The sequence below is a fragment of the Mesoplodon mirus genome, assembly GCF_964341445.2.
Source record: "Mesoplodon mirus genome assembly, chromosome: 6".
In the NCBI taxonomy this organism is placed as follows: domain Eukaryota; kingdom Metazoa; phylum Chordata; class Mammalia; order Artiodactyla; family Ziphiidae; genus Mesoplodon; species Mesoplodon mirus.
In genome coordinates, this window is record NC_138982.1 from 57,021,729 (window position 1) to 57,041,668 (window position 19,940).

At 38.4% G+C, this 19,940-nt stretch overlaps 1 protein-coding gene across 1 annotated transcript in view; it reads left to right on the top strand.

The window, feature by feature from the left end:
• SPATA16 (spermatogenesis associated 16) overlaps nt 1-19,940 on the top strand; it is a gene marked incomplete at its 3' end in the record, with an annotated part of 212,598 nt that overhangs the window by 117,375 nt on the left and 75,283 nt on the right. Inside the window, exon 4 of the mRNA XM_082624320.1 lies at nt 11,425-11,509. Coding sequence (XP_082480446.1) covers nt 11,425-11,509 — 85 coding nt within the window. The remainder of the gene's footprint in view (nt 1-11,424; nt 11,510-19,940) is intronic.

Consider the following 19,940-nt stretch of genomic DNA (forward strand, 5'->3'; position numbering starts at 1 on the left):
AAAGAAAAGAGATGCCAGAACAGAGGCATGAACTATTTAAAGGGGTCTAGAAAAGTGCAGAAAGCAAATCTGAACACATCATAATTTTGCCTAATATGCTCGCTGAATACATATCACGCATAAAAATCAGCAAATGCTTTTATGTTACTTGTATAACCTTCTGCTATCTTGGAAGAGTGCGCCAGTCTTCCACCAGTGAGCTGTTAACACTTGGAGAACAGATTCTTTATTGTATCTTGGTGAGGTTTTCACAAATAGGTTTTGTTTTTAGCAGTGGTGTTTTGTTAAGGTGGTTCTTCTATTTGGATTAAATTGAGAATGCTACACATAAAATTGTTTTTAAAGATCCATTCTCCTTGGGTCACAAGTGTCCTGTGTAACAATTTCGACCATAAACAGATGTTCCCCAGGTATAAGCTACCTCTCTCCCAGCTCTACATTCAACTCATTCTGACCTTTCACACCATTCTTATCCTTTCAGTACAGAAACCAAGCTTGCCTGAGTTGGGAGCATCGGATTCAACTTGCGACCCTCACCATCACCACATTCACCCTCTGGTTGACAACACTAATGTTAACAACAATGGTATCAACCTAAAATGTGTAGGTTTCATTTCATAGATTTCAAACCGTTTTACAAATATTATTACTTTTACACGCACACATACACCCCCTTCCAGAATATAGGTATTATTAAAACTCATCTTCATTCTAGAAATGGACCATAGAATGTTAGGAGGAAGACTTGGATTAAGTGACTTGTCCAAGGTCAAGCATGTTCTAAAAGAGTAAGAGGCAAGACCCCATGACCTGGGTTCAGCCTTCACATAGGACCACACACGCAACGTTCCCCCTTTCCTTTTCTCCCTCACTATTTGGTGCTTAGGTTATTACACCTGAGGGAACCTTTTCTAAGACGAACACACTCTTCCACCACTGGGCAGGTTTCTTCTGGCTTGTCTTTTTTGTTTCATTTTGGAGACAAAAATTTATCCTGCTCAAGATCGGTAAGGAAAAATGCTCTTGATAATGTAGTCTCGACTAAGAAATGTTATGAAGTAAAAGACAACCTTAAAAAATTGAAAACCTGTTCCATCAACCTTTTTTTTTTTTATTAAATTTATTTATTTATTTATTTATTTTTGGCTGCGTTGGGTCTTTGTTGCTGCGCGCGGGCTTTCTCTAGTTGCTGCGAGCGGGGGCTACTCTTCATTGTGGTGCGCGGGCTTCTCGTCGCAGTGGCTTCTCTTGTTGTGGAGCATGGGGGCTTCAATAGTTGTGGCTCACAGGCTCTATAGCACAGGCTCAGTAGTTGTGGCGCACAGGCTTAGTTGCTCCACGGCATGTGGGATCTTCCCAGACCAGGGCTCAAACCCGTGTCGCCTGCATTGGCAGGCGTATTCTTAACCACTGTGCCACCAGGGAAGTCAACAATTTGGCAAGAAATTAGCATTAAGGAATTCCAACAGAAGTTAATAAAGTCTTGTAAAAGATGCACAAGAAAAGAATGGCATTATGGAAATAGTACATTACCAGAGTTAAGAGGCCAAATTTTGATGACATATCTGTTTCAATTCTGACCCTTTCACTGCTTTTTTGGAAAACTAGTCTCCTCAATTTGAGGAACCTCAGTTTCCTCATTTCACAGCTTGGTTCTAAGAATTAAATGAGATGTAAAAGCAATTACTGTATACATGGTAAGCACTCAAGAAATATTGGTTGCTGTTACAAATAACGATACTATTACTGTTGTTGAGTGTGGTGGTTATCAACTGAGAATCTAGAGACAGGCAATATTTGAAATTCCAGGCTAGTAGGCAGACAGTGAACTTCAAGAAAAACTCTCATCCATTACTGGACAATCTTGCAGGAGCAAGCATGGCTAGAACTCCATAATAACCACATCTGGAATGATAATCAAGGTAGGAACATATTAATTAGATTTGGTCCGCAAAAGGTAGAGACTTGGTCTTGGGGACAACTTTCAAAGAATTAAGCAATTAGGGCTTCCCTGGTGGAGCAGTGGTTGAGAGTCCGCCTGCCGATGCAGGGAAATGGGTTCGTGAAAGATCCCACATGCCGCAGAGCGGCTGGGCCCGTGAGCCATGGCCGCTGAGCCTGAGCGTCCGGAGCCTGTGAGAGAATTGGCTTATGCATTTATGGGGGCTGAGGAGTCCTATGATCTGTAGCTGGCAAGCTGAAGACTCAGGAGAGCCAGGGCTACAGTTGTAGTCTGAGTTTAAAGGCCTAAGAACCCAGAGAGCCAATGATGTACATTCCAACCCAAGTGTGAGTCCAAAGGCAGAAGACCTGTCTCAGCTTGAAGACAATCAGAAAGTGAATTCTCCTTTACTCAGCCTTTTTTGTTCTATTCAGGCCTTCCACAAGTTGGATGAACCACCACCACTCTGGGGAGAGCAATCTGCTTTACTCAGTCTACAGATTTAAATATTAATCTCACCCCCAAACACCCTCACAGAAGCGCCTAGAATAATATTTAATCAAATATCTGGGCACACCACAGCCCAGTCAAGTTGATACTTAAAATTAACCCCACAAGCACCTACTATTTACCAGGTACTGTAAGAGGCACTAGAATGGTAGTTTCCTGTGGTTTAGTCTAGAGCTGCTTCCAGTGTTGATGGAGATGTTGTGTGTCATTCAACATAGTAGCCACTAGCCACATGTGGCTATTGAGCACTTGAAATGTACCTGTGTACCTGAGAAACTGAATTTTTAATTTTAACTCATTTAGATGTAAATAGCCACATATGGCTTAGTGGCTACCATATCAGATAATACAGGTCTAGGGAAAGAGGGTAATAAACAAGTAAACCAACAAGTAATTACACAATGTGAGACTTATGCAGGAAAAGGATAAGGCTCTGGCTGAGGTAGGGCAGAACTTATTTAGATAAAATGGTCAGAGTAGGCCTCACTGAAGACGTTATCAATGTTTAAGCTAAAGCCTAAAGGCCTAACTCTTGAGAAGGAGCAGCCAGATGAATAACTGAGGAAACAGAGTCCAGGCAGGAGGAACCACATGCACAAATGTCCCAAGGTAGGCAACTTCATATTTGCTTTGAGCAACTGAATAAGCCACACTTGACTGGAGGATGATGGAAAATGTGTTGAAGAGGAAAACAAGAACAGCCTATTACAAGAGTGGGAGGCCACCATAGGAGCTTGGATTTTATTGACGTAATTTACAGTTACATTTTTTAAAGATCATTGTGGCTGACTGCTGTGTGGAAAATATATGAGCCTGCAAAAAGATGCATCGTGTGTGTGTGTGTGTGTGTGTGTTTGCTTGAGTGAATTTGCTAGTTTGGCTCTCCTCCCAAACAGAATATAATCTTTTTAATACGAGTGTGTGTTTGTATTCAAAAGGAATATGCACTTTGCCTCAATGTTAATTTATGTGAAAGTAATGGTATGTATATACATACACTCTTCAGCTATTTTAAGTACAAAAAGAAGGAAACAACCTGTTAAATATGTTGAAAATAAAGAAGAATTCTGTAGTTAAAACTATCCAATAGATACATTTCTAAGAAGTACCTATACCAGTTACATAAATGAAATAGCTGCATACAAACTCCATAAGATTGTCCTTGGACTCTTGAGAGAGGTCAATTTCTGGTTGTAGAAAAAAGAAAAGGAGGAGGAATTTGAAACAAGTTGAAAAGACAACCATGAAACTGACTAATGTCAAGCAAAGAGGACCCACAGAGAAAGATTAAAGCAATTGGAGTTAATTAATTAACCTAGGGAAGAGAAGATTAATAAATTATTGTGAGGATATGCAAAACTGCTATTCAGAGGATAAAGTCTACTTGGGGTTGCAAGTATCACTGGATAGAAAGCTGAAGCCTTCAGACTAAAACTGCAGAAGATGCTGTTTATGGCTGTGAAACTCTGGAATCAGCGAGGAAAGCAGAGTAATATCCTTCCATGGAGGTCTTTAAAACAAATAGATTCTCATCATCAGTCTCATTTGAAAGGTTTAAGTGTGATACTGCCCAAAGGCAAGGTGCTGAACAGAATGACTTTTCAAGGTCCCAGCCAGTCAGCCCAGTGAGACCACGCAGCTGATGGTGCACTATGATTTTCTTTTGTTTACCCATATCTTACTGTTTTACACCACCATGTGGCCACACTGAGTAGAAATGCTATAAATTTTGAATCTGAACATAGGCCTTGAGAAATGTCAATAATTTTCATACTTTTAGAATTGCACAGTCTGTTTAGAAATATTCAATGTGTAAAGTCACCTGGCATGAATATCTTTATATTGTACATAGTGATCCTTTTTCAGTATTAATTCAGAAAACAACACTGATACTTATCGTATAAATAATAACATGTCAAATTATTTTATTGTGTATTTGCTATTTAATAGAAATAGGATTTGCTTCACAATAAGCTGAGTTCATGACATAAAAATCTTTTATTTTAGATGCATATATATTTGAAAGCCAGATTCTGACCCTTTTACATTTAACAGATGTATTAAGTAAATGTGACTTCAGAAAAAAATGTTTTTAAATGAATTCAAATACAGTATCAAAAGAATGGTAGGGCTTCCCTGGTGGCGCAGTGGTTGAGAGTCCGCCTGCCGATGCAGGGGACACAGGTTCGTGCCCCAGTCCGGGAAGATCCCACATGCCGTGGAGCGGCTGGGCCCGTGAGCCATGGCCGCTGAGCCTGCGCGTCCAGAGCCTGTGCTCCGTAACGGGAGATGCCACAACAGTGAGAGGCCCGCGTAACGCAAAAAAAAAAAAAAAAAGAATGGTAGATTTGCTTGCAGAAAAACAATAATTGTTGACACATTTCTAAAGACATCATGTTAAAAATAATCTTAGGGCTTCCCTGGTGGCGCAGTGGTTAAGAATCCGCCTGCCAATGCAGGGGACATGGGTTTGATCCCTGGTCCGGGAACATCCCACATGCCATGGAGCAACTAAGCCCGTGCGCCACAACTACTGAGCCTGCGCTCTAGAGCCCACGAGCCACAACTACTGAGCCCACATGCCACAACTACTGAAGCCCACACACCTGGAGCCCGTGCTCCACAACAAGAGAAGCCACCGCAATGAGAAGCCCGCGCACCACAACGAAGAGTAGCCCCCGCTCACCGCAACCTGAGAAAAGCCCACACACAGCAACAAAGACCCAACACAGCCAAAAACAATACATAAATAAAATAAAATAATTTTTTAAAAAATAATAATAAACTTAAATCTAACACATTAAGACATTGTGCTTCCTGGTACTTTTCCTCTTTAATTTATGTAATAAATACATCAGCATCCATTAGCATTTATTAAGCTCTCATATGAGCTGAATGTTGCATTGCATTCTACATTGGACAAATTAAATTGACAAAGCCCAGTCTGTCCCTCCATTCCCATGTCACCTCTAGTGCAAAAGCTTTCTGTTAAATACAGACAGTGAGGTAGACCTAGGGCCAGACTGCTTGTGTTACAATCTAACTCTGTAGGCCTCAGGGTTTTTGTAATGAGAATTAAATGTTTTTAGTTTAAATAAATAAATTAAATAATGCTTCATCATTTAATCAACAAATATTTACTGAGTGACGACTACACTATATAGTGCCAGGCACTATCCTAGGCACTGCAGAGAGAGCAGTGAATCAAACAGACAAAAACCTCTGCCCTCTGGGAGCTTCCATTCCAGTAAAGAGACAGGTAGTAAATATTTTAGGCTTTGTGGGCTATAACGTCTCTGCCATAATTATTCAACTCTACTACTGCGGCACCAAAGCAGCCATAGGCAAAATGTAAACAACGCACAAGTGAATGAGCATTGCTATGTTGCATTAAAACTTAATTAACAAACCCAAGTGACAGACTAGGTTTGGCCCACAGGCCATGGCTTGCTGACCCCCACAGTAGAGGAAGACAACAATAAACACCACCAAGATGAAAAATAATAAAATAAACACTATGTGGAATGGCGATAAATACTGTGGAAAAAGCAAAAACAAGCAAGAGTATGGATGGTATTGGAGTGTGTCAGGGTAATCCTTACTGAGAAAATAACACCTGATAAAGACCTGAAGGAGATGAGCAAGAGAGTCAGGGGGTGTCTAGGGAAAGAACATTCTAGACAGGGACTGTCAGGTGCAAAATCCCAGAGGCAATAGAGTACCTATTCTTTTTGAGGAAAGCAGGTGGACAGTCTGGAGCAAGTAGGAAATAAGATCAGAGAAGTAATATGTGACCAGATGGCATGAGGCTCAACTGCCATTTTAAAGACTGGTTTTCACTCTGAGTGAGACAGAAGACTTTGCAGTTTTAAGCACAGCCGTGACCTACTCTGGTGCACTAATTTTAATGGGATTGTTCTGCCTGCTGTGTTGAGAATAGACGGAGGGAGAAGCAGGGAGTCCAGTTTGGAGTCCGTTGCCATAATCCCAGTAAGACATGATGGACCAGATGGTAATGCTGGAGGTGGTGAGAAGAGGCAGGATTCTGAAATAGGTCAAAGATAACCTGACCAGAATTTTATCTTGGATTGGATGGGAAATGTGAGAGAAAGAGGGGAATCAATGATGACTCCAAAATTTTTTGCCTGAGAAACTGGATAGATGGAGAAGACTACTAGAGCTTGGGGAAGAGGAAAAAAGGAAGATCAGGGTCTCAGGTATGGAAATAAGTTTGAAATACCTATTAGGTATCCAAGTAGAGAGTTGAAAAGGCAGCTTTTGTAAGAGTCTGCAGATCCAAGAAGACGATTAAACTCAGGGTATAAATGTGCGAGTTGTCAACCAAAGGATGGTGTCTAAAACCATGAAACTGGTGAGATCACCAAGTGATTAAGTACAGAAAGAAAGAGAATGGGTCCAAGCATTGGGCCCTGGGGAGCTCCAAGTTTAGGAGTCCAGAGAGATGAGGAGACAACAGCAAAGGAGACTGAAAAGAGCAACCAGTAAGATCGGAGGGAAATCATAAAGAGCAGAGCTGTGGAAGCCCAGTGGGAAGTAGGTACTGGAAGAGGGAACAATCGCATCAGTTACACCTGAGAGTATGTGTAAAATGAAGACTGAGAATTGAGCCACTGTGTTTACGAGTGTGGAGACCATTAGTAGCATTGACAAGAGCAGTTTCAGTGAAGTGGGAGGAATAAGTTGTTGGAGTGAGTTTTTTTGAGGGGAGTTTTTGTTCTTTCGTTTGATTGGGTTTTCTTTAAGAGAAAGAATTAAGTTAACTGGAAGGGAAGGGAATCAAGAGAGGTTTGGGGGCTATCTTGTTTTGTTTTAAGATGGTAGAAAGAACAGCATTTTTGTGTGTTAGTAGAAAAGCCCCAGGAAAAAAGGAGAAATTTAAAGAGAGAGCAAGAGGGAAAGAGAGAAAGAGAAAGAGAATTGCTGGAACAGTTTCCATGGGTGGGCAAGACAGGATGCGATCTGGTGCAGAACTGTGGGTGGGCTGGATTCACATTCTGCATGTAAAGGGCTTATCATGGTACTCACTCAGCACTTAGTAAATCTCAAAACCCACAGATATTAAACTACTAGAGTCTGTCATACAGAGTGAAGTAAGTCAGAAAGAGAAAAACAAATACCATATGCTAACACATATATATGGAATCTAAAAAAAAAAAAAATGGTTCTGAAGAACCTAGGGGCAGGATAGGAATAAAGATGCAGACATTGGGGAGGAGGAAGGGTAAGTTGGGATGAAGTGAGAGAGTGGCATGGACATATATACACTACCAAATGTAAAACAGATAGCTAGTGGGAAGCAGCCGCATAGCACAGGGAGATCAGCTCGGTGCTTTGTGACCACCTAGAGGGGTGGGATAGGAGGGTGGGAGGGAGACACAAGAGGGAGGAGATATGGGGATATATGTATATGTATAGCTGATTCACTTTGTTATAAAGCAGAAACTAACACAGCATTGTAAAGCAATTATACTCCAATAAAGATGTTAAAAAAAAAAAAAGAGGGTTGGCTAATGTGATCTTACAGTTCCAGTGCAGCTACAACATTCAGTAGATTAATGAAAGTAAGCTGAATAGAATAAAGATGATGACAGGAGGACATTTAGAAGCAACAGTGAATCATACTGACTAGCGTCTAGGATATTGGTCTCAAGGTAAACAAAGATACCTGAAGAAAAGTAGGAAGAGTGATAGGTTACTGTTTCCTTTTGACTCATGAGGTGAGTTAGCCAAAACCAGGATCCCACAGGTACTTGACTCCTTGTAGATACTCTGGGTTAATTAATTAATTATCTTTGCCCTTTAAAAATTCAGCATGATGAAAAACCGCTACTCTTGCCTCACAAATATTGCATGGTACACGTAATGTTATTTCCATGCCCTTTTCCTGTTCTTCCACTGATTTTTACACTGATACATAAATGCTAAGCTGTAGGACAGAACCATGGTAGGGAACCAGACAAAGGAACGTGGTTGGTAAAAGTATAACTGCCATTTCCACTGGGAATAAAATGGGGTTGGAGCAACTACAACCTGAATTGTGTTCCTAATATGAACACAGCTCTGTGCCAGGTACTGGAAGAAATACACTATACTTATGAAAAATATCCCAGCAAACATGCAGCTCTATGAAACCATATTTTGTTATTTAACACAGGTATCTTTTTATGATTATAATAATTGTGCTTCACTGAGGGCAGATAGCAAATTTCAATGAATCTTAATTCCTCACTTATTTCAATATAAATTTGGAGATGTGTTCCTTTGGAAAAAGACTTGAGCCCCCAGGTGGCATAAAATCATACTTCAGAAAGTAGCAGTTTGGTGGACGTCCCTGATGGCGCAGTGATTAAGAACCCATCTGCCGATGCAGGGGACACAGGTTCAATCCCTGGTCCAGGAAGATCCCACATGCCGCGGAGCAACTAAGCCCGTGCGCCACAACTACTGAGCCTGCGCTCTAGAGCCTGCGAGCCACAGCTACCGAAGGCCACACGCCTAGAGCCCATGCTCCGCAACAAGAGGAGCCACCGCAATGAGAAGCCCGCGCACCGCAACGAGAAGAGTAGCCCTTGCTCCCCGCAACTAGAGAAAGCCGCAACGAAGACGCAACGCAGCCAAAAAATAAATAAATATATTTTTTTAAATCATGCAAATAAATAAAATTTAAAGACAAAGAAAGCAATTTGACAGCACATTATAATAGAAAAAGCAACTTTTGGAAAACATTAATAAAAATGCTAAAACTCCTAATTTTACAGTGGTGAACTCAAAACCAACTCACCAAAAGCTTTACAAATGCAGGAAAGCCCTAGAAGCCCACTGTCGTGACCTACCTTCTCTTCTCTCACAATTGTTCCAATCCAAGTATGGCAATAACTAATATAATAGAAACGATCGACTCAGATTTTGCTTAACTCAAGATACTGTGTCTATGATCCAGGATTATCTTTAACAGTTTTTGCATGTTTCAAAATTGTAAAGTTTCTTTTCTGAACTCTGCCAGTAATTTTAGTACAATAGGTATGTTGTCCCTGAAATATTTAAGGAGGCCTGTGACCAGAATGCATAGAAGCTGGCGTCTGACTATTGATTGACAATTTACTTCAATGCTTGCCACCTGTTGCTCAACCTAATAATCTGTTTATCTTAGAGTTAGGCAAACCATGCCAAATCTGACCCAGCACATGTGTTTAGTAAATAAAGTTTTAATAGAACACAATCGCCCTTATTTTTAACTTATTGTCTACAGCTGCTTCTGAAAGGCAAAGGTGAGTAGTCATGGCCCACAAAGCCTGAAATATTTACTATCTGGCCCTTTATAGAAAGAGGTTGCTCACCCCTGGTTTAACTAATAGCTGGTGTCCTCATTAAGCAATGTTTGCTTGAGCCATATTTACATATCCAATGCTGAGGGAAGGAGGAATCAGAGTGCAGAATCAAGTTATCACATCAGAGGACCCAGCTTGTATGAATACAGTGTGAGCTGTCCTTGGCAGTGAGACTTTACATTCTTCCTTGATTTCTTACAAATCCAATTTATAAAACAGATTTCTATTAGGCGACAGGCATCTACATGTCAAGTAGACTTCCTTTTTAGGTTGTCAGGGGAAGAAAATTTTTACAAGTGTTTCAATCAAAATGCAAATATTTGAAATTTACTTTGCCCCTCTCTAGTCTGATTTTTATAACTTGTTTTCTACCCCGTACATGTTCATGCAATATGAAAACCTCCTAGCTCGCTTTATCTTATCATTAAACTAGGGCTTTGAAAAATATAAAAGGATTTCTGAAAGATAAGTTATTCTTAAATTATTGCCAGTTATTTTGAAATGTCAATGGATAGCTTCTTTTCAATACCACATGTGTAAAAAGAGAAACGCTGAGCTGCGTAATCCTTCAAATGGTGGTATTTTTTCCCATTGTTAACCTTTAGAGTCCTAATTTTTGTCTGTCCTGAGCGAGAATCTAAACATTCTAATTCTTCAGTGGAGTACCATAGTAAATTTATAGCTGCTCTGCCTTAGACAACATATATATTTAGGGAAGGGAAATTTCTAATTCAATTTACAATTATGTCAGGAAACAACACGTATCTGCAGGCAAAGATAAGAAAAACATTCAGGGTAAACAGTGATACGTCTGCTTAAATAAATAAACTTTTGGTACTAGTGATTAGGTACACAGGATTATTATATGTCTAATTGGCCAACGTGACAATTTGGAATTACTTCCAGTCACATTTAATTGGATTTGGAATCTCTGGAGAAAAGAGAAGTCTAGCAGAGAAACAGCCATAAAAGTAAACTGTTTTTCCAAAGGGTGCTAAGCAATGAATTAATATCCATTGCACAATAGTTTTTAATATGCCCTCAGCTTAATAAAACTAATGCAGTGGTTGTACACACTAGATTCCAAAACTAATTCAATTAAACACAAAGGCTGGGGGAGGGGAGTGTTTGTTAAATTGGAAAATTTTTATTTTCAATTTTAAGGAGACTACTTTAATCAGAGGTGAATAATCTTCAACTTAGGTAAAGTCTGAGATATGCTTTAGTACCAGTATAATAGTTAGCTATATATGCTATGCTAGGTTTAAAGGTGTTCTAGAGTCTATAAAATATATGTTACTCTATAAATGCTTTGAAGCTTAATAAGAGGTAACCAAAACAAAGCATTCTCTCATAGTCTTTAAATATTCTTATACTGTACAAACAGCAAAGCAATGTAGAAGACAAATGGTGTGTTGCTTCTCTTACAGTTTTAGTTTTGGTACCAAAAAAAAAGACCTACTTTCTACATTCTAAAATGTGCCTTATGCTTTGCTTAGTATTAGTCTAGTCAAATTTATACATTACAAAATCTTCTTCTTCAGTATTTATATATACAGCCTGTTATAGTTTTCCTTCTGTCCTATAAATTTGTTTTTTTAAAAAATCTGTCCTTGTTCTTAGGAGTGCCATGATTGCTGACTACATGTTCTGGCTCTGTGGAGGAAGTGAACAGTCTATAAGCAAGCTCATCAAACTATACTGGCAGGTAAAAATTGATGTCCCAACTAGGGAGGAGGAGCCCATTTCATTTTTAGAACCAACATGAAGGATTGGTGCTTAAAAGACTGCTGAAAAAGGTAGCTCTGGGCATATCAATCAGAAGGACACTACTCAGTAGTAATGTATTTATAATGAAGTAGATTTTCTGAGACTAATTTTAAGGGCACAATTCAAGGTTGTTAACCCTTGGCCCATACTTCAGTTTTACAACCCAATATAAATTTTAGACATCCCAGGAACTACTTTCCCAGGCGTGCTACTATAATGACATGATCCTTTAAAAAATGAACACTGTATTTTCACAGATTCTTCTTAATCTATGACCTGTAAAAGCAGATGCTAGAAGTACTACCAATTACATAATAAAGGAAAATACAAAGATCCATTGTATTTGTGGGGTAACGTAGTATTTGAAACACTTAACCAGTAATAAACTGCAGATCATCTTTTTTTATTTGTTACTCAAAATGGCAGCAAGAAGTCATACCAAAGGTCAATTAGATGTCAAGACGAGAGTCAGAATTTCTTAGAATTATAAAAATTTAGAATTTACTAGTTCAGTCTCCTTCGCAACATACAAATCTGTTCTTATCCTATCCTCTCCCCACAAATTGTCAATGACTTTCTGATGAAATATATTCAAAGTGAAGAGCTCACTTATCCCCAAAAAACAACATCTAATTTGCTAATTATTAAACTGTTTTCCTCATTAAAATAGATTTCTACTCCCTTAAAACTTCCATCAAGTAGTTCCCAGTGAGGCCACATGGACCCAATGGAAACCCACTTCCAAACGAAATATTTTCAAATATTTGAAAATCCAGTACAGAAGCCAACTCCCTCCTCCAAATCTTCTCATCTCCAAACTGTGTGTGGCCTTCTTTTTCTTTGTATTTCAAGATGGTTTAATGTAATTGAACATGAACCTCTTCAACCAACTAGAATAAGATCTGCTAAAACACTAATATGAAAGTGAGAAATCATTGTCAACAGTCTTCTGATACTTCCTGATTTTTCCCACATTTTCACTATTGTGTCTTGGCCCCTAGTTTTCTGTTTCTATATCACATGTTGTCTTCAGTAAACAATAAAGTATTAGGTTTATCATATAAAATTCTCATTAATTTATATGGTTCTGTCTAAATATTTGGAGCTCAATTTACCTAAAAATAAAGATTTAAATTAGTCCTAATATACTTGACACCTGTAAATTGACCTTAAAGTAGATAAAATTATTATTATTTCAAAAAATTATTCATTTGCTAATAAGTGCAAGACTTTCCTAGGGGAGTCTGGAACATGCAAAATAGTAGTAGTTGCTTATGTATGTAAGTAACTAGTTGTAAAAAAAATTGTTAGATATGAAAAATAAGCAAATAATATCTACTACATAGATATAGTAAAAAGAAAAGGGCTTTTTATTAAAGTATTTCAGAGGCTTTTGAAGAAAGGTGGGAGAGGAGTTGAATCTTGAGGGTTAGATGATATTCAGCAGGCCTGGCATCTACTAGTTCGCAAACGAATGTTTGTTTCAATTTATTCATTCATGAAACAAACATATATTGAGTACCTACTGTTTCATCTAATTGAACTAGGAAAAAATAGATTCAATGTTGGTGCAACCTAAGATAGGTTAAGAGCTTGAAATTTTTGTAAATAAATTTTTGTCTGTTTTCTTTAGCTTTCAAAGAGCTTTAATATCCCTATTTTATTTACCTAAAATAAAATAAAATTTTTTACTAAAAATAATCTCCACTTACAAATACGTGCATGTTTGCTACACAAAAAAGGAATAAAAAGAATACTATTATTTTACTATTCTGCATTAATAAAAGATAACAAAAACCTATTTGCCCTTGTATTCTCTTTTTCTCCTTTAATTTGAAGCAACGTGGTATATTGAAAAACGGTCCTCGTCTGGAAGTCAGATCTGACTCAGTCCAAGTTCTAACACCAACATCTAACCTAAAACAGGCTAGTCTCTAGAGGTGCTTCAAGTAGAAAATAAGAGGTAACTAGCATAAGACATTTGAGAAGGTCTATTCTTAAAGCCCATCTTAGCTCTAAAACCTCAAGTTTTCAGGTATATCCAAATATGATGTCATACACCTACTGAATGGGAGAAAATATTTGCAAATAATATGACTAATAAGGGGTTAATATCCAAAACGCATAAACAGCTCATACAACTCAACATCAAAAAAAACAAACAAACTGATTAAAAAATGGGCAGAAGACCTGAATAGACATTTTTCCAAAGAGGACATGCAGATGGCAAACAGGCACCTGAAAAGATGCTCAACATTGCTAACTATCAGGGAAATGCAAATCAAAACCACAATGAGATATAACCTCGAACCTGTCAGAACAGCCATCATCAAAAAGACCACAAATAGCAAATGTTGGCAAGGATGTGGAGAAAAGAGAACCCTCATACACTGTTGGTGGGAATGTAAATTGGCGAAGCTACTATGGAAAACAGTATGGAGGTTTCTCAAAAACCTAAAAATAGAGTTACCAGGGCTTCCCTGGTGGTGCAGTGGTTGAGAGTCCACCTGCCGATGCAGGGGACACGGGTTCGTGCCCCGGTCCGGGAAGATCCCACATGCCGCGGAGCGGCTGGGCCCGTGAGCCATGGCCACTGAGCCTGCACGTCTGGAGCCTGTGCTCCACAACGGGAGAGGCCACAGCAGTGAGAGGCCCGCATACCGCAAAAAAAAAAAAAAAAAAAATAGAATTACCATATGACCCAGGAATCCCACTCCTGAGTATATATCTGAAAAAAATAAAAACACTAATTTGAAAAGATACATGCACCCCAATGTTCATAGAAGCATTATTCACAATTGCCAAGATATGGAAGCAGACTAAGTGTCCATCAACAGATGAATGGATAAAGAAGATGTGGTATATATATATATATATATATATATATATATATATATATACACACACACACACACATATATGTATATATACATATGTGGTGTATACACACACACACACAAAATGGAATACTACTCAGCCATAAAGAAGAATGAAATTTTGCCATTTGTGACATGGATGGACTTGGAGGGCATTATGCTAAGTGAAATAAGCCAGACAGAGAAAGACAAGTTTTTTATGATGTCACTTATATGTGGAATCTTAAAAATACAATAAACTGGTGAAGATAACAAAAAAGAAGCAGACTCAGTGATTACCAGTGGGGAGAGGGAAGAGGGGAGGAGAAATATAGGAGTAGGAGATTAAAAGATACAAACTATTATGTATAAAATAAGCTACAAGGATATATTGTACAACACAGGGAATATAGCCAATATTTTATAATAACTATAAATGGAGTACAAGCTTTAAAATTTTTGAATCACTATATCATGCAACTGTAATTTATATAATATTGTACATCAACTATACTTCAATAAAAAAACAAATATGATGTCACAAATTGAAGGAAATTTGTAACATAATTACAAATGTAATTATGTTATGGAAAGAAGTAACATGATTACAAAACACATCCTGCAGATAACTTCCATAAACAAAACCCCTCTAACCTGCCTCAACATCAGCACACCACACCAGTATCTCAATAGTTATATACTTCCTTCTGCTAGCCACCCTCTCCCCAATCTTAATTCAAATGCATACATCTTCCCCCAAACCTTGCTCTGTTCTAAGTCAAAAGGGGTTTTTGGAACAGTGCCAGAGAGTATGCAGTCCATGCCAACTTTAAGGACAGGGCTGTCCCACTACCCAAACCACCATGGCAATTACACTGTTGAATGTAAGAATGCCCCACACATCACAGACTAGAAATTATGTCTGCATGTACATTTGTAGACATCCATTAAGGCTGAAGAGATAGGGGCTATTTTCCCTACTTTGGTAAGTGGAGAAGTTACTATATATCTGCCTTTCAACCACATAAAATCCCTACCACCCTGGTCAGTTATTCTCTTAGAGATGTTAAACAGGAAATGGAAAATTTCAGAATGTAAAAATTTAAGAACAAATCTACACCTACTTTCACAGATCATTGACTTACAATCTCTTAGATGCAGAAGAACAGACCTTTGCTTTGGTGAGCTCAAGAACACCTTTTAATTGCATTAGGAATACTTTTCATGTCATCAACTCAGCAAGGAAAAAAGGCATAAAGCTCTACACTATATGACAGCTCATACTGGGATATATCACTTTCATTAAAAGTGTTTGCACCCGTTATTCTATAATAGTATCACCTCTTCAGAGCTAGAGAGAGTTGGAAATTCCTTCTCACACCGTACCTACATTCATACTTCTACAACCTGATACTCATCTTCTGTTACCAGCCAGCCTCCTCTTCTCAAACACCCCCAGACCTCATCACAATTCTGAACTAATTAGCAAAATGGGAAGTCCCTAGTCAGGCTGGGAATTAGCCATTTTGAAGCAACGACTCTTGTGTATTTATATATTGTTCCTAAAGTAATAAAATTATTCCAAGAACTTTAAACTCTAGTCTACCTCCCAAGCCCCCTGACCCTGAGATCCAAGGATAGATTTAATAGCATCAGGGGCTGAGCTAGATTTAATAGCATCAGGAAATGTAAAAACAAACAAGGCTTCCTCTTCCACTCCTGTTTCCCTCTCCTGTTTTCTCGCCTTCGTTTTCAGCCATGCTCTCAGACACGTGAGTTATCTGGTGTGCAGCTTTATCTCCTGCAATGTGAGGAACAGAGCCAACTCTGGTCTGCATCACTCAGCAAAGTGGAGTGAGAAAAGGCGATAACAGCTACTTTTGTTTCAGAACTCCCATGAAACGAGTATAGAGGAACCCCACTAAACAGGGGCAAGCTGCCTGATCAGTTCATTCCCTACCTTGACTGCTCATTTTAAATTTTCTTTCTTTCTCTCTTTCTTTTTCTTTCTTTCTTTCTTTCTATTTTCTTTCTTTCTTTCTTCCTTCCTTCCTTCCCTTCTTTCCCTCTCTCTCTCTCTCTCTCTTTCTTTCTTTCGAGTCATAAACCCCTCTGAGAATCTGATTCAACTGATAAGCATCCACTTAAAAACATACTCATAAACACATAAACAGAAAAAAATGTGCTTATTATTTAGCTCATTGCACTGGAAATTGATCTACACATAGTTAACAAAACAGCATTGACAAGGAATTATGGCTTTCTCACACTTGTGAGAAGGTTGTACACTTTTTCTGGAATAAGAAACTGAAATAACATATTTGACCTTGCATCAATGTCAATGTTTCATTTAATGGCAATAAGAGGTAAAATTCTGATTCACAAAGTCTGATAGCAAATGGAGTCAGAGCTCCTGTAGCTCACAATATCTCACATGGGGCATGTGTCAAGAAATACCTAAATTCATATTACATCATTTCCTTTGTCCTCAAGTCAATGAGATTATCGTTGTTAACTTCATATTATCAAGGCTATCTATGTCAGCAATTTGTTTCCATTCTAAAGTCATCTGGACAAAAAATGACCTTCATAAGACATAAGTCATTTGCAGAGTATCTGTAGATTTTTGTCTCTAGAAACTCTCCAGACTTTATCAGTCTCACCTCCAATATTAGAAAATTCAGATTTCTGTCTGACTCCACCAACCTCATTCAGAATAGCAGCTCGACCAAAAAAAGTCATCGTTCTTCAGCAGTATCTCTAATAGTAAATTCAGCATTTTGATCAAAAGATTTGCCTCATTTATGTAACTAAGATATGAGCTGTTTTAAAGCTAGTCCTGGAATGAACTTCTCACATCCAATTTGTTCTAAGAAGGGGTTTCTTTTCTCTTAAAAAAAAGTTAAAAGGTTTAACCAAACCAAATATCTCCTAAATCTCTTCTCTGGATTGCCAACACACTTCTCTAACAGGAAAGAATCTCATGGTGTGCTCTTATATCTTGACAAAGATTTACTGAAAAGGCAATGATTTGAGTTCTTGGCTCTGAGGAAGTTGAAGACTTTCACAGCAGTAGAAGAACCTCTTCGGGGATTGTTGGAAGGGCTGTTGACACCAACACGGGCCCATGTAAAAAGCCTGACATGTGGAGCATCTTTCCCTAGTGAAGCAGCAGAGGCTGAGGAAGTGCCAACTTCTCGGGTCCTCCATCTGTGCAGAGAATACCAAGACTTCCCATCCAATTCAAGATGTACTTGGCATTGAAATGTGCACCATCTTAAAGATATCAATGGCCTAAATGGTTTCCAAGGTGGGCTCACCAAAAAGAAATCTTTTTTGGTGTAATTAGTCTACTTTCAAGGGACAAAATCAGCAGCTGGCTGCCCTGAGAGACAAAAGATTTTCCCCAGGCACATGCTTGAGGAAGATGGTGCACAGTTTGTGGTCCCCTACAGCCCTTCCATGGCTTTCAGGGGTTCACAGACCATAGGATAAGGCACTTGCACTACTCCTCCTCTTTCCAACAGCCCTTTTTCACTTTGGTAATGGGCCTAACAGGAGACATTTACTGCTTCCAGCACTCAAAGCAAAAAATAGCACCCAGAATGTTAGTGTCATATAGTGCCTCCTCAGACTGCACTGTAGACATTCAAGCTTGAAACCTTTCCAATCCAGTGTCTCCAGACTCCTCTTAAGTTAGTGGATAGCCTTCTTCTTTACTTTCAAATTGTATTTGTCATTCATACTCATTCAGCACATATTTATCAAGTACTTATTAGTGACCATGTGTTAAGCACTGTGCTATGTGTTGGATATACAGCAGTGAAAGAAAGAGACATCACCCTGTCTTCAAAAGCTCATATTCTAGTGCAAATTACTTACCAAGAAAAACAACTGGGACTTAAAGTAGACATCACTTCTTAATCTGTTTTTCTTCCACAATACCGTCAAAGTACCAAAAACCATCATGGTTTGACATGAAACTCAAACCAATAAAATTGAGAATATTTTGGTATAGTTGTTTTGTTTGCAATTTAAAAATTCAGAGCTTATGTTAATTCAACAAGTATTTGTGTGTGTGTGTGTGTGTGTGTGTGTGTGTGTTTTAAGTTCAGAATTGCAGACAACCTTTGTGCTTTAGTTGAGTTTGGGATTCATAGGAATATTTGGAGAAGGTTACAGTTTTCCAAGTCTTTTGTCTCATTGGTTTCTGTGCTCACAGGTGTCTTCATGCAAATTCTAAGGTCTTAGCTATTAGCTTCTTCTTTCAAAAGTGGTGATCAAGGTAGCAGCAAGCTAAAGGATTTCTCTGCACTAACCAGAGAATGATGTAGGCTACCTTAACACTGAACAGAAGTTGACCTCTTAGACTTAACTTTACCCTCCAGTTCTTTGTTTTTCTTCTTGATATTGCAAAATCATCCCAATATTAGTCATTTACCTGGTAAAAAGTTATGATATCTTAACCTTAGAATAAAAATAAAATCTTTAATGTGAAATTACAGGCAAAGTAAGGTCAAGGAACCACAAAATTTTTATTATCTTTAACAAAACACCTACATATTCTGGAGAAGAAAAAATGTGTTCTCTCTAAAGATTTCTTCTTGTGAAATTTTTTTCCACAGAAGGAACAAAATAGAAATACCATATGAGCATTTCTCTTAAATGGCCTGTACTTACAGTTTATTTATTTATTTATTTATTTAGCCTGTCAGACAGAGAGTTTATAAAATATTTGGACAAGGCATGTCTGAGTACAATCTAGGGCTTATAGCATTTGCTTTGTTGTTGTTGTTGTTTTATATATATATATTTTTTGATAAATATATTCAATAAAGCCTTTATTGAATTTGTTACAATATTCCTTCTGTTTTATGTTTTGGTGTTTTTGGCCGCAAGGCATGTGGGATCTTAGCTCCCCGACCAGGGATCAAACCAGCACCCCCAGCACTGGAAGGTAAAGCCTTAACCATTGGACCACCAGGGAAGTCCCTAGGGCTTACAGTATTTGGATTAGATATAATTTGAGAAACACCAAAGCTACTAGCCTAAAAATATTTTCCCTATCAATTGCCATATATTATGCTTAAATTCCCACCATTTGGCATTAAGTCTCTAGTCATCCCCAAGTAATATGACAAAGAAATTTTATCTAGAAGTGCTTAACTCATTAATGGGTGACCCCTAGACACAGATGTGGGAATTAGTTTGAGACTTTCCTCATTTCTTTGGAAACATGAAAACAGGATGAAGGAACAAGATGCGGAAGGAAAGGTAAGCTCTGATGAGGAAAGGTGACAACGTTCTGGAATATAGGAAATGTAGACTGAGCAGAGAGATCTTATGGAAGCAATGGATATCTGTGCTTCACTCTGTGAAGGAAAGGAAGCAAAAGGAAACAGGCAATATAGAGCAGTAGAATGAGGTCAAACCTCAGATTCACAAGATATAACTTCTAGTTCCAATGCTAGGATTCAATTTTGGGTAAATCACTTCATTTCTGTATTAGTCAGC